Source organism: Tyto alba, unplaced genomic scaffold, assembly GCF_018691265.1.
Source record: "Tyto alba isolate M040663 unplaced genomic scaffold, T.alba_DEE_v4.0 Super-Scaffold_38, whole genome shotgun sequence".
NCBI classification, from domain to species: domain Eukaryota; kingdom Metazoa; phylum Chordata; class Aves; order Strigiformes; family Tytonidae; genus Tyto; species Tyto alba.
In genome coordinates this window covers 2,056,318-2,071,418 of record NW_024881313.1, presented here as the reverse complement: position 1 = coordinate 2,071,418, position 15,101 = coordinate 2,056,318, and the positions used below count along the sequence as shown (strand labels likewise).

The following is a 15,101-nucleotide window of genomic DNA, read 5'->3' as shown; positions in this document are numbered from 1 at the left end:
CTTCATTGTAAATTCAGTTCAGCTGACAAGATGTTCCAACAAGCGACATCATTCCAAAACACACACAGCTCAAACTTGTTCTCAGGCATCCCTTCACATTTTTATGGCCTAACTAAATGTTTTCATATAGATTTGAATTAGACATTTAAATATTCTGAGAAAATTTCTTGTAACTTGTCTCTTGCAGTTCAGCTGGCTTTTGTGGCTCTCAGTTTCACAGTGAAGAATGCTTAACTCTCTGATAATGTCAAGGGTGAGGAGAGTCTTAAGGAAACTGAAAATAAACTTTTCCCTAACTTTCCTCCAGATTTTGTTAACCACAGATACAGTCAGAAAATTGATAACACCCATTACATCAATGCAGTTAAAAAAAAAAAATCTTTAAAACCCGCACCTGTGAAAGACAGACACTTCCCAGCAAATGAGAGGGGAGCAGCCAGAAGCATCTATCTCACCCATGGAAAAACAAAGGCAGCGAGGCCCTTGGAAAGCTAAAATACCCTTAAGTTGTAGCATGGACGCTTGGGCCGTAGCCTGAAAAGAATAGGAAAACTGCATCAAAAGGGAAGCTGGAGAGATCGAGTTTCTCCCTCCTGGGTGGAAACCAACACAAGAGTGTTTTCATCTAGTTTGCCATCAGGATGGGGACAAGAACAGACACAAGGGAAAAGCTCCCAGCGAGAGCAGTGCTTAGCGTGACACTTTTCCTCACCGGCCAGGAAAAGTGCCAGCCAAGCTGAGCCCCAGCTGTATTTCCAGGTGGCAGCTTCTGCCCTTAAATCAGGTGCTGCACGGAGCAGGCACGCTTCATCCTGCCCGGAGCCCTCCGTCCTGTCTCCCTTCCCCAGGTGAAAAAGATCAATGTCTTTAGTTAGACTCTCTCCTCATATTAACTAAGAGTAGCAAATGGTTTCTCAGAGGTGAGGCAAACTGGCTTAAAAAAAAGTTAAAATAAAAATCTCATTCAAGCCCTTCTTAGCTTTTTTCAAAAATAACTTGCTTTATATAAACAGTGGAAAGTTCCTATATCTGTAGAGCTTTCTCTTACATGTTACGTATACTAGAGATGCTAAGCACCAGGCTCAGAAAAACACCTACTCGTGTAAGTAGAGCCACAGACGTAACCGACGCGTGCAAATCTTGCTCAGTTGGGGTACAAAACTTCAGGAAATTCTGCTAAGGACCACTCAGTCCAAACATCTTTACAAAGATCCTGAAAACTATTTTCCTATGCTTCTTAAATGCCGTTCTGAAGTAAGGGAACATTACACTGCACAGGAATAAAACTGAGATGACCACTGAATAACAATGTGTTTTCAGATAAAATTTGGCAGATTTGGAAGTAGATAAATATTTGCAATTTGGAATTTTTCCCCATTTAGCTAGCTGTGTGCTCGCCCTAGCCTATTCATTATATGCCAACAGTCTGAGGTGATTCGTAACCAAAAATCTGAAGTTTGACTTATAGGTTAAATCTGAAGAAAATTAAAAAATGGACGCAATGAGAAATTATTAGGAACAGCGAAATTAAAAATTATCTGAAATGAAACACTGCCTCCTTTGTCACCTTACACCTAAAAATCCTGTAGCATCCTTTCAGGTGCCGTGTGTTTTGAACTACCCAGTTTAAGGGAGAAAACACACATCTATTGGGTCTTACTCCCCCCCTTTGCCCAGCAACCCTTCACCTGAATTGTCATTGGTCACTCCTTCAACAAACTGCTTCTCGGACCGTTACTGTATATTTCTGTTTGCATCAGACGCCGTTATTCTTTGCAGTAATGTGTTTGGCATCTCTCGGTTTTTCAGCAGGCATTTTACACTGTCATTTCCTGTTTAGTTACGGGTTGAGCTCGCTTTTGTTTTCTGCGCTGTTTACTTGGTACCCTGCTATCCCCCACTGCCGGGAACCACGGGCTGCTCGCTAACTCCTCAGCCTCCTCCTCGGCTCTGGCACTCCAGCTTTGCTTTCATTTCCATACGTCATTAACTCTTGTACAGCTCGCTCAGACTTCTCCCATTTTTTTTTAATAGTGCTTTAGTTTCTTCGTGTTAAAACATCAATATGTCGAAATCTTCAAAAGCCTCCCCAATCAGTGGTCTGCTCACAGCAGGCACGAGCAACCTCAGAAAGCAAGAACACAGCTCTTTCCCCAGCTAAATCTGCGGGGAAAGGAACGATGCTTCACCCATGAAGCCGGCAGAGCTGGTGACTAGACCTCAGCTCCCCACCACCCAGCAAAGCCCAAGGGCGTGGGGTGCCCACGCTATGCCCCACGGGCAAGCCAGTGCTTGTGGAAAGCAACTGGGGGGGGGGGGGGGGATGCAGCTGGGGTGGGATGACCTAAGTGCAGCTCTGGCACACAGGGAACATCAGTAGGATAAAAGAAAGGGGCAGATGGGAGCAAGAGTGGATGGTGAGGGTACATATGGGAGAGGAACAGGGTGGGAAAAAGTCAAATGAGGGCTAAGAGAAGAGCTGTAACGAGAGGAATTAGTGAAGGTGGCGAGAGGAAAACAAAACAGAAGGTGAGGATACAGAAAGCGGGAAGGGAGATTAAGAAAATCCATCCTGCCAGAAACAGCACCTCTTGTCAGGCAGACAGCAGGTGCTGCCTGGGGAAGAGCTGATTCATGCATCTGGAGTGTCAGAACCAAAACACCTCTACCTAAGAAAGAAAAACTAAAAATAAAAGACTCGAAGGAGGTGGGAGAGGGTGCCACACTTCTTTTTTCCTTTGGCAATCCAGTGCTTCCCGACTGCAAGACGTTTTTCAAATAGTTTTGTGAAGAAACAAGAGCTGGATTTCAGGACCCTTGCAAGAATCCTGGCGGCTCATTTCAGCATTATCTCTTCCAATGCAAACCCTTCCTGCCCTCCTCTTCACCTTACTCCAGACGCATTTTTGAGACATCTGCAGCCATAGCACCTCCAGGGCTTCGAGCGCACCTCCGCAACGAGATTTCCCCTTTGCTCAGGGCCTTCACAGACCCCAGGGGAGTCGGTTAATGGAGGTGGCACTGCCCTGCAGCGAGGGATGCTGATGGCACACCTACGCTGACCTACTCGGCTCGGCTCAGCTCTGGGGGGCTAGGAACGCAGTCAGTAACTGCTGGCCAACTGGTACGAGCATGGGTCTTTACCTCTCCCTGCAGCAGCCTGGGGGGCTATCGACGTAATCAAATTTTCTGCTAGAAACTGTGCCTTCAGTGGCTTTCAAAAACTACCCTGCTCACCTTCTCCTGACTGACTTCGAACACTGAGTCTTATCTCTGATATTGCCACTGCACCGCAAATCACTGGCAATGAATAAAACAATCTCTTACTAAAGCTACATTTTTTAAAAACCTCCCCTGGAAGCCTTATTACAGATTTGATGAATTTCTATCAAATGCACTGCAACACTCCTCTTGCCTGAGAATACCTGCAACAGCTTTGGGGGAATCTGCTCAGTTGCATTTTGTACACATTTTTTCTCATTGCTGTAAGAACCGGTTTAGAACCTTATAATTAAAACTTTCTATCAAAATTGCATTATTTTTTTCTCTGTCTAGGAAAAGTGGCCAACAGTGATCTACTAAAGAGTACACAGTTTCAGAAAAAACACCTTACCAAGTACTGAAGGCTGTTTAATTAGGGCAAGCTGAATAATTTAACTGAAAAAATGGATTTATAAAAAAAGCAAAGCAATTTACAGACAACATTTAGTTTCCTAAAAACTAACCATAATCTGTTTTCATAAGAAATACTGGAATGTTTTAATAACATTTTTAAAAATAACCCATTTGCCAAAATTCTAGACACTTTGATAATTCTTTTTAAAAAAGAATCTTTTCCCCAAAGGAAGAGGTAGAGGGAAGAGTTAGCAAAGAGAAAAAATTCGTGGTGAAAAACTTTGGTAGAAAATTTTATTTCTGCTAAATTTAGGTAGCAGTGAAGACTACATTTTTGGTTAGAAGCTCTTCTTAAAGGGAGGTGTTTGCTGGCATGTTATTTTGAAAACCAGCACAGTAGGATGACTTCTTTAATAAGTGGGCATAAAACCCAGAGATTAGAAAGTCTCAGAGTGAGAGACAAAACCCCCATACGGTATCTGATTTCTTTGCCAAAGCAAGGAAGGTTTTTAATAAAGGTCATGGAGAAATAATCTCCAAAGACAGCAGTGTCTTTTTCTCCCTATATGTTTACTCTTTTTATTTCACTCCCTTCCAGTGAACGGCAGACCTTAACATGTGCACACACACATGCACACACAAAAGGAAACAACAACCAAAGAGGAGGGGAAAAAAAAGAAAAAAAAAAAAAAAAAAAAAAAAAAAAAAGGAGCCTGAAATTTTAGTTACACCACATGTGGTTTTCATTTGTGAAAAATGAACAAGCTGTTTGTGGTTAAACTGTCTAATCTGCTGTTATCAATCTAGCGCTGCATTCAAGATTTACAGGATACATCAGCTTCTGTGCCACATTAGCTGTAAAAGGGAGAGGGGGTGGGAGGAAAAAGGAGGAGGAGAGAGTTTATCCTGAGGAATAATATTTCCAATGCAGCCACACTCACACTACATCTGGTTGTGCTGGTAGCGGCAGTTAAATTGAAATATTTCACAGCGTGTGTCAGAAACATGCAGAATGGTAATTATGACAGATCTGATTAAGCCTGAGTGCCACTAGCTCCCTGGCCAGCTCCGGTTGTGCAGGTGTGACCTTGTGCGTGCCTGCGTGTGTAAATAAAATTAATTACAAGCGAGAGGGCGAAGGCTTCAGTGACATCACAAAGCGGAGAAACTCCCAAGGGGGAGACCTAATGGAATATTTTCCCTCAGTCTAATAATACAGTTCATATTGACTTGAGGTAATTAGTGGGATCATTAAAGCAGTTTTCCCGGCGTATTTGGCTGCCTGATCAGATTAGTGAAAATGTTCTTCAGAACAAGCCCTGTGTGGTCTGCCAGAGAAGGAGGAAATAAAAAGCAACAAAGCATATTTTGGAATGATAAGCAGCAGTGGACTTTTTGCATGGCATTTTGCAGGGCCGGTCTCGGGAGCCTGGGCGCCTGACTCTCCTGACCGATTCAATCTTTCATCCCGGGCACATGTGCTCCCGCTGCGCGTCATCTAAGACTTTTTAATTTTTGTTCCTCTATCCTTCAAAACTACGCTGTCCCTATCCCTCACTGCTTAAAAAAAAAAAATCAGATAAAAGCCTTGTGGAAGTGCTAGCCCACATTAAGATAACTGGGGGAAGGAAGGAGAATAAATACGTGATCAGCTCCCCGCCCCCCCTCTCCCCAAAAAGCTAACAGAAGATTGAAGGCACTCATTTGAGAATTAGTAACATTTTCATTTCCTAACGAGCTTACCCCAGAAAAAAAAAAAAGGGAAAAAAAGAAAAAAGTTTAACTACGATATAGAGTCTTCCACGGTAACAGAACACAGAGCCCTAATCAAGAAATGGACCATTTGTTTAAAAACAGTCTATTGAGCATGCTCTACCTTGCAAATGGAATATGCCAAGCTCTGTCACAGATGGCAAGCTTTGACAGTTCCCATCCGTAGCGTCGATACTCGACAGTTCAGCACAAGATCAGTGACATTCTGTCTCATTAGAGCCACGCTAATTATCACAGCTAGTTTCAGGGGAAACCATGTGTTGCAATGGTCAATTTGAAGGAGTCTGTGCATCAACAAACTGGTAATAAGGATCAGACACCTTATTATATGACAGCATGCTGCCTATGATCTGATTTACTGAATCAGAGGTACTGAGGCAACACTGAAGCCTGATGGGTTATGGAATCGCATGTACACAATGCGGATCTGAGATATGCTTTAAAAATAAAAGGAAGCTATATAGAAACAATACAAATAAAAATTTTTAAATGGTGAAGTTGTAACAAGGACTTTTTTCATTTGTCATTAAGACATGCGGAGATGTTCAAGATCTTGTCAGCCAGTTTTATCTTTAATCAAATCATATAAGATAAATAATTCAAAATGAAAGCTGTAAAATTATGGATTATGCTAAATTATAATTCATTCCATACTCTGATTTTTCAGTTTCAATAACATGTACCAAACATTCCTTATGTTGTGCCGTCTTGCTGCTTTAACAGAATTTTATATTTTGTAAAGAGCTTTCTCTACTTGGCTCCCTTTTTTCATTTGTACATTTAATGACTTAAACTTGTACTTCTCCTAGCTTCTCCCACACATTCACGCTCCTTCCACCAGACAAAAATCACCCACCCGAGCACCCCCCTTCGCTGTTTGTGGCCACCCGCGGGGCCGCATCCTGCCGGGCGCTGAGCGGTCGCAGCCCCGGCGGCTCCCGGGGAGGCGCCGGAGGCTGAGCCCGGGGTGCGTGAGGCATTAACTCCGGCCCAACACGGGGCAGGTGCAGCCCTCCGGGGAACCTCTCCTTAGGGCTCCAACATTTCAGCGTTTCCTGAAGCTGCTCCCAGCAATTTAACCGGCCCCTGCGCGGGTTCCAAGCAGCGCCGGAACGGCTCGTGCTGCCACCCGCCTGGCTGGGAGCCTCCAGCCGGCGCGGATTTGACCCCACGTGTAAAGCCTGCTCAGGAAGCACACTTTTTCATCGGTATGTCAACAAATCCAGCCTTCGCCCTACGTGTTGAAAGGACTGACTGGCCCCAAGCTGCTGTCTGAAGAGGTCAATAGAATCCTCTTACCAGTTAAGTATTTTCCATTCTGTACCTTTTCCTTTGGCTTGAACTATTTCAGGTTTTAATGATTTTTTTTTGTTGTTTTTTTCCCCTCTATGCAGATTTCCATGGGCAATTGCACACTGATATGAACCACCTCGGAGATTTTAAGGCCGTTTCTCTTCAGTGAATCTTTGTTGATTCAAGAAGTTGCTGTCTACTTTTTCCTAGCGGGAACCCAAGACTCACTGAAGTCAACTCACTCCACCAAGGTCATACCGGCACTGTGGGACACGGCCAGGATCAATGCTGGCCCTTCTCCAGGTCTATGCAGATCGAGTGATATGTGAGTTAACTGAACTCAATTTTTCTAACCCCTTTCTTAGAAAGAATTAACAAAAAAAAAAAAATTCTAAGGAAATTTCCTGAGGCTTTAACCTTTATTTCTACAAAGAGATGTTGTAAAAGAAATTGAGACATGGGACAGAGGAAGGACCTGGAGTGCTCTAAGCATTCCTTTTGCTCCCACAATAGAAATCCAAAAATCTCTTTCTCTCTGACCCGGGTGAGGCAGAACACACTATGACTGCGCAACATGGTATTTTGTGAAAGAAACAAACCAGCTTCTATCTGCCAAGTTCCACAGTTTCACTGAAGGACACACCACTTTATGGGGCAATTCTTGGCTGCGCACAGAAGCCCATCTTGCTTTCTCCGTTCACACTCTTCCTCTCTCATCCCCACTGACACCCGATCCGGTCCTGACTCCTGCTGCTCATGGCACCTCTCCACCTTCCAGAGCAATCACCCCCCCGGTAGCGGAGGGGGAAGGAAAATAAATCAAGCAAAGAAAATTAAAAAATAGAGGCTGTTGTGTGGTGTACTTCTGCAGCTCATGTTTTCTAACTACTGCATCTCGCCTTCCCATGAGGGCGAGGGGTTTATTTCCAGGTGGACCTGTGAAACAACGGTGGGCCTCAGAGCACATTTTGTTTCCACCTCGCGTCCCCGCGTGCGGTATCCCTCCCTGCTCCACAGAGAATCCACTGTACGACGAGGGGGGGAAAGGTTTTTAAGCCAAGATTTAAACACAGGAAGTGACTCAGCTGCTCTGAGGGAGACAAAGGCAGGAGAGGACTTGACGGAGACGTGGGGTGACGGGCGAAGGACCAAACCCCATCCTGCCCCCCAGGCTGGACCCTACTCAGGCAGCCTGAGGTGCAGCACCCTGAGGAAACATCTTTGGAAATAAATTTCAAGACCCACCCCCCCCTTAAGGCCACATTGTTACCAGAGGGTTACTCTTGGTGATAAAAAGGTTTCTTTTCCCCTAGCTGCAAAAGAGTTGAATAGATTGTGCTCTATCTGCGGTAATGGCATGTTACATCTTCGTGCCAGATCCACAATACCGTGCTTGTTCAGTGTGGGAAGCTGTTTAAAAATGGCTTTCCTATTAGAGTATATAGCTTAGTCTCTAGATGGAAAGAGCCAGATCAAAGATACAGCATTTATAAAACTGCTGGTTAAAAAGATAAAAGTGAGATAACAGACATCAATTTTTCCCTATAAATCTCTGGGTTTACTACAACATTAAAATTTCCAGTAAAAACAGGGTTTTATATACCTGAACTCTAATGGCCTATTCTGAAAATATTTATGTCAGGAAAAGCATGGTATTTGCATGCCAAAAGCAATTTCAGCGCCAATGTTTAGCACTCCCTTCCCATTTAACTCCTTCCCATCTCCTCACGAGTGTCAGACACTCTGCCTAACGCCCACCCGGTGCGCTGCCCCACGCAGCCTTTCGGAGGAGGACGCTCCAAGCGCTTACACAGGCAGAAAGTCGAACGCTTCTAGTAAAATACCACTGCACAAGATACTTGCCTGAGAGCTTAGGATGGAGTCTGTGGCGTGGTCTGAACCAGTGATGTTACCTCCGTGCTCGGCATGCGAAACTACTCATTTCCAAGGGGCTAACTGCCTAACCAAAGTGAAAGACGGGGACAGAAGGACAGGAAATTGGGCAACATGATGCAACAGCTCGGAAGTAACGGGTCAAAACTCTGTAATTAGATGAGGTTTCTGGAGGCATGGGTAGTACGCCACTAGTTTTATTCTAAAATGAAAATCTGTGAGGGCCAAGTGTCTCGCCTTCAACATACCGGCAGTTTTATTCAGTGAGAAGGGAGGGCATTCAGCACCTGCCCAGACACACACTGCAATCGGCAGGACTGATGCCACAGAAAAGTATCAATTTTACCTATTTATTTTACTATAAAGTAAGCTTATTTAGGTATAATAATGCAGGCTAACGGCCTTACACTGTAGCACATGGGACTCTCAAAGGTATGGAAGTTGATATTACTTCAGTTTTGGCAGACTGCAATTTCCTAAATTTAAGAGAGCTTTAGCAATATAAACTGATTTTCAGAAAAGTTTTGCTTTCTTCTCTGCTTCGTGCTAGCATGTGCAGGCCTCAGCCTTTCAGGATAAGGCATTAACATAAATGCAACTTCTCAAAACACAGCAAACATACGGAAACACTACAAGTCTCTACTTGCCTTGTCTCTCGAGGCTCTTAGGTTTGGGGTTTTTTTTGTCTGTTTGTCTGCTTTTATGGAATAAAATTAGATTTCAGCATCTGTCACTATCAAGAAAAAAACCTCATTCCTGGCTCCCACATGAAAACATTGTAACCAATGCACAGTTACTGAACCATGATGCCTTAATGATCATTACACAAATCAACTTTTTTTTTTGTTTGAAATAACGAAATTAAGAATGTGCTTTCATAATTACTTGAATCAGACTGTCAGGTTATAAATTTAATAAAAACCCAATATGATTAAATTGTAAAAGTAACGTATACCACAAAAATTTATATTTGTGTGGATTCTTTTCATTCTGACTTACTGAGGTGTGCCGATTAAATTTTAGTAAACAATTTTGTTAGTATTGCTGCTCTACCACTGAAAAACAACAACCTGGGAGCAGACACAAAGCCCTTGGTAAACCTTTCTGTCTTCCTTTTGCATGCATTTTTCTCAAGCTCTCTTTTCAACATAATCTCAGAAAAAAATATGTAGGCCTATTAGGCAGACAACTTGCAATAAAAACTTAAGATTTTAAATACTGACATTAGGTGTTTTGCCAATTACAGTTCTAAGTCTCCCCAAAGATGTGAAGTATTCAAGCAATTTGAATTATAATAGCTTCCTTAGCTCCTCAGCATAACCATAGTAACTTTTAAAGCATATATTTTGAATTTAACAGAATTTGAATTTATTCTGCAGATAATATATTGATCCTTAAAAACACAGGAACTTTAAAAATATACAGAATGCATGCAGTCCTATATGCGAAAAGAATTCAACATCGGAAGGAATCTTCTAGCTCAGTCCCCAAACTCATTCAAACCCCCGTGCCAGACAGTCCGTTTTCTTTGGGAAAGCCAAGCCGCCACCGAACTGCCCTGTGAAACCTCAAGTACCCAACCCATCACTCACCTAACTAAGGCAGAGCGCGATCTCAGTGGCGTCACCGCGACCTCCCCCCACTCCCGTCGGCCCTCCCCTGCCCTGCGCTGTGACCGCAGCGAGCCCCTGCAGCCATCGGGTCCACGCGCCGCCCTCCGCCAACCACGGGGCTCTTGCCAAAGGTACTAACACAGCGTAAGGGAAGATGCTAGCTTTCTGCCTCGGCGCTACCTAAATAGAAACTTCTGGAGCCCGCCATTTAATACCTCTTCTGTACAGAGTGCTCTAGACAGCAGATCATGTTCCTGATCACGATCCTGGCTCGGGCAAGCCCCAGACACCTTGCAGATGCTGGCTGCTTAGACACCCAATCTAATGGTGACCCAAATCAGTTCCTTAAAAAAAAAAAAAAAAAAAAAAAAAAAAAAGACCCTCCAGCAAACAACTGTCTTTGTCCACTGGCAGAGCTGTTCTAGGTCACCTACTGTTTTATACCATAACGCCAGACTACACTCAGGAGTTAATCAAGTTTTTATATCTAAAATAAGATAAGAGCAACAATGTTCAATTCTAGTGATTTTAGAACAAAACTGTTAACCAATGCATCATTTTCTAATATGGGCTCTCCAGACTTTTCACTATAATTGGAAGTGATTATCCCAGGATTTCCAGTTCTGAGCACAAAACCACTATCCCCAAATTAAAAAAAAAAAAAAAAAAAAAAAAACAAAACAAACAATGGAACTCTCTCAAGAGAGGTTCTCTTAAAGAATACGTTTGATCAAGCCTCTTTTCTTTGCAAGGGAGATTTCTTTGCCCCCAAAAATATTTCTCTGTAATGCTGACAAGCTCCAATGCAAAATTTTTTACACTACAGATATCTCCTTTAATATACGTGGCTTTGCTATGTATATAAAGCTTATTAATTGGCTGACTAGTAGTGAACTGGTTAGAAATGACCCAACACATCCAGTTTACCTAAGAGATTACATCTGTGAAGCAGCTTTCTACTACAAATGGCACTTTGGCTAACTACAGACCTGAAAGCTTGCTTAACACATAAATTAATGTTGCATTGCTTAAACTGGGCAGAAAAATAACCTCTGAGGAAACAGGCATAATCTCCACAATAAAAGGGAAAAGAACTGTGTGATTGGTGTTGCTTGTTTTCTGTATTTGGTAGCAAAGTTTGTGCAAGAACCTAAATTTTATACCAATATTCTAAAAAAACTGCACCACATCCTCTGGAAACTTTTGTGCTTCACGTTGATTACCTGTCCCTTTTAAAGTCAGCACTGGAAGAGCTGTCCTGCCTACAAATTTTAAGACTATGCACTTAAATAAATATACTGTCACCTAAATCAGATCAGATCAAATCAAAATTATGTGGACAGACAGATTGGCTTCATACCTTAGCTTTGTGGAGAACTGCAATGGAAAGGGGAAGGTGTAGAAAACGGACAGTTCTCTAACCCCAAGTCTTGACACGTAAATAAAGACATCTGAGGAGCACACAGGTTGGAAGCTGCTGTAACATTCTATCATAATTAGAAACATTTCAAGAGCCCTGTAATTTCCAATCAAAATTACAGTAATTTCTGATATACAAGCCATGATTCATGACAGAATTTTTACATTCCATGGGAGATTATAGTGGCCTGATGTATGACACACTGAGTACAGCACTAACATAAACAATTCAGTTTAATGTTTAAACAGCACTTGGTGTTTAGAATCCCATAATAAAAGAAACATATTATTGTAGAAATTATCACTTTGACAGTGATTGAAGGGTAGGCAGGCATGTGGCCTATAAAGTTATAATTTTTACAGTCCACAGCTTGAGTTTAATCATTTTGATATAACATTTTCAAAATATCCCTTTAAATGCTCCTTACAGCATATAACTTAAGAGACAACATCCTTTCTGTACAATGAAATGGAGTAAACTCCAAAACATGAACAACACAGAAGTCAAAAGTTAAAGACTGTTAAAAAGATAACCAGCACTAAAATGCTGACGTCCCAAGAAACATCGGTCTAACTGATTATTATCAGCTTTCCCTGGAAGATGCTGTATTTTTCTATGAAGCAATTTTAGAAAAGTAAAGGAACAGTGACTAAGTGGACTTCACATTTAAGCTAACATGAAAATTCAACGAGACGAGCATTTGTGCCTTTACCACCTCTTCCAAGCACTGGTATAACCACGGTTCTAGTCTTTCGCATTTTTCTGTATGTTTTTGCTTTACTTACTTCTTGAGTACATTCTCACTTAAATCAATGCTTTTGCATACTCTGGTGATCTTTCTCAGAAGATGTGTCACTTATGACAATCGCACCCAACAAGTGCTTGCTGATTTCCCTCTCTTGCCACTAAACTCGACAGAAGCTCTTCAGCAGAAGAAAACAGAATAGGAAACTACACAACGAAGGCTTCAAACTGAATATGCAGTATGTATGCATGCACACACAGAGGTTGCCAAGCAGAAATCATATTCCACAAAGATCATACATGTTTTCTCATATGTAACTCATATAACAGTAATTAGCTGTGTTTGGGTTTTTTTTTTTTTGTTTTTGACATGAACAGTGCTGCCCCACCTCCCATGCAGACTCACCAGAACGTCTGACTAAATATTTTTGCAAAAACCAGAACCCCAGCACTCCTCGTTACAGCGCGTGTAATGGCAAACCACCAAAGCCCCGAGATTAATTCGACAGCAGCACACAGAGCTCGCCCAGAGCTTTTGCCACATCCACGCCACCTAAGAACTGATGAAATGGATGCTTTCTGAGCCGTGCAAGACCCACGGGCACGCAGCGAAGTCACCTCGCTGGCGGGGCAGAGGGAGGGATGTGTCTCGGGAAGCTGCTTCTCAACCCTGCCCAGTCAAGGGTAACCAGAGGTTACCTTCGGACTCAGCAAGGAGCTCCGAGTTGTGGCACTGGGCTGGTGTGCTAACCCAGCTGCTCGTCATAACTCACACTGAAAAAGGTCAAAAGCGGGGGGCAAACTTTACCTGGCTTTTGGTTGCCGCAACCTTTGCAAACAGTGCTTGAGAAACCTTAGCTCTCTTCATCTCCTGCTGAATCTCATCGTAAATGGAAGCATTAATGTTCATGGAATTATTTTCTGTTTTTCCATTCCTCTCTGTAGCAATAGTAGCAGTTTTGACCTAGAAAATATATTTTATGAGACATTTTTCATTATGAAAAAGTTATTTTCCTCTCCTTCCCTCCTCAAGTAGTTCCCCTTTCCATTTCATTCCTTTTATTCAATCTTGCTCTGATATTCTTTCAGCTTTTCAGAGACTTAACGTTATAAGTTATCCATGGTTCAGGCAACTGGGATACAAGAAAATTCAGCATATTGTAACAGGTGAGAGCATCTAAAATATGAGTTATCATTAACTGACCACTGTGGATTTCAATGTCATAAAACAAATTAGGTCGAAACCTGTCAAACAGTCTTGTAGAGACTTGTGAATCCTTACATTTCTTTGCCCCACGCAAATTAAGTGAAAATTGTAAGTGCAGGATAAAAGAATCTCTAATGAAATAAAAACCTGACAGATATATCTTGATTCATGACTTATGTCCAGTACACTCAAATGCATGATAATGTTAAAAAGTTGTGGCTTTAGATTTAACTTTTTAAAATATTATCTTACCTGTTTAAATATTAAGCCATTTTTAAGAAAGCAATAGTTTAGAATAATGCATATTTTAACCACTCACGAAATCAAGATAGGGCTTTTTTAAAACTATTAGTTCTAGTTGTATTTCACTTACATACATCAAATATTTATTCTTCTTGCAATCCACATTAAAAAACAAACAAACAAACAAACATGAAAACAAGACAGAACGATTACACTACCACCTCTATGCTACATCTTCAGCACTAAAGAAAACAACAAAAAATACATAAGTAGTGACGTGATGTGCAGGAGACTATCCTTTCGTTCATCCTCTGGAAATGACAGAAGCGATGTTTCAACACCAAGAATCATCCCACCAAGGTTACAGTGCAGTTTCTGCAGCATCATTTGAGAGGTACAAGAAATCAGCAGGTACTCATCTTATCCTACAATATTCTCAATACTTAAGGATAACGTCTTTCTTTAGCAGCTACTCTTGCAATGCTTGCCCAAGATCAGTGGACCTAATGGACCACTAATCCAAAAGTGGACCAGAGGAAAGACTGGATATCTACCAAGAACCCACAAGGTGACGATGCAAAATCAAACCTTTAGATTTTGATTCAAACCTACTGGTTCATACTGAGGTTGTTGAGAGCTGAATTAATTTAGTCATTCAGAAGTTACATGTGTAGTCTAAGTTAGTCATTCAGGCTACCTCTAAATCTAATGGACAGAGCTTGGCACTTCCAGAGGGTGATTCAGCCTACTCTTAAGTATGTGTCTAAAACCACACTTTCACTATCAGTTTAATCCAGTGCAAGTCAGCATCTTCCTGTGCTCTAAAGTCCCTTGAGGTTCAAAGGGAAATCATGACAACATGATAATTCATCTTCTAATCTCACTCTCTATGAGCTTTCATGTGTCACTGGTCCCACGATATGAGAGTCAAAGGGTTTGGGTGAGAGACATACTTAGGCAAATCATCAGCTCATTTTTTCCTAGAAATGTCACGCTCAATTTGTGTTAACCACCTTCCACAGTGCTTTTCAGGTAAAATAATCTAGCCCAGAAACTGGGAGTGCATGCCGCTTTTGCTGAGCCTGATTTGTCTACCCGGCATTTCAGGAGCTGTGCTAACACGTGCCCATTAGCTGCAAGGGGCAAAACCCCAGCAAGAACGAGGTGTCCTTACACACTTCCACCTGTCTCCTTATGGCAGGCATTAGCACTTTCTGGTGTCTGAAAATAGGACTCCTAAATGAAAAGGGGAACGAAGGAAAAATCCCAGAATGTGGCATATGGCTTATCACGTGATTTG

At 42.1% G+C, this 15,101-nt stretch overlaps 1 protein-coding gene across 5 annotated transcripts in view; it reads right to left on the bottom strand.

Moving 5' to 3' along the window:
* The window catches only part of SATB1 (SATB homeobox 1), a 93,789-nt gene that overhangs the window by 13,558 nt on the left and 65,130 nt on the right, over window positions 1–15,101 (bottom strand). For all 5 annotated transcript variants that reach the window (XM_042801859.1, XM_042801863.1, XM_042801862.1 and 2 more), the window contains one exon: window positions 13,160–13,315. In XM_042801859.1, the coding sequence (XP_042657793.1) occupies window positions 13,160–13,315 (156 nt within the window). The remainder of the gene's footprint in view (window positions 1–13,159; window positions 13,316–15,101) is intronic.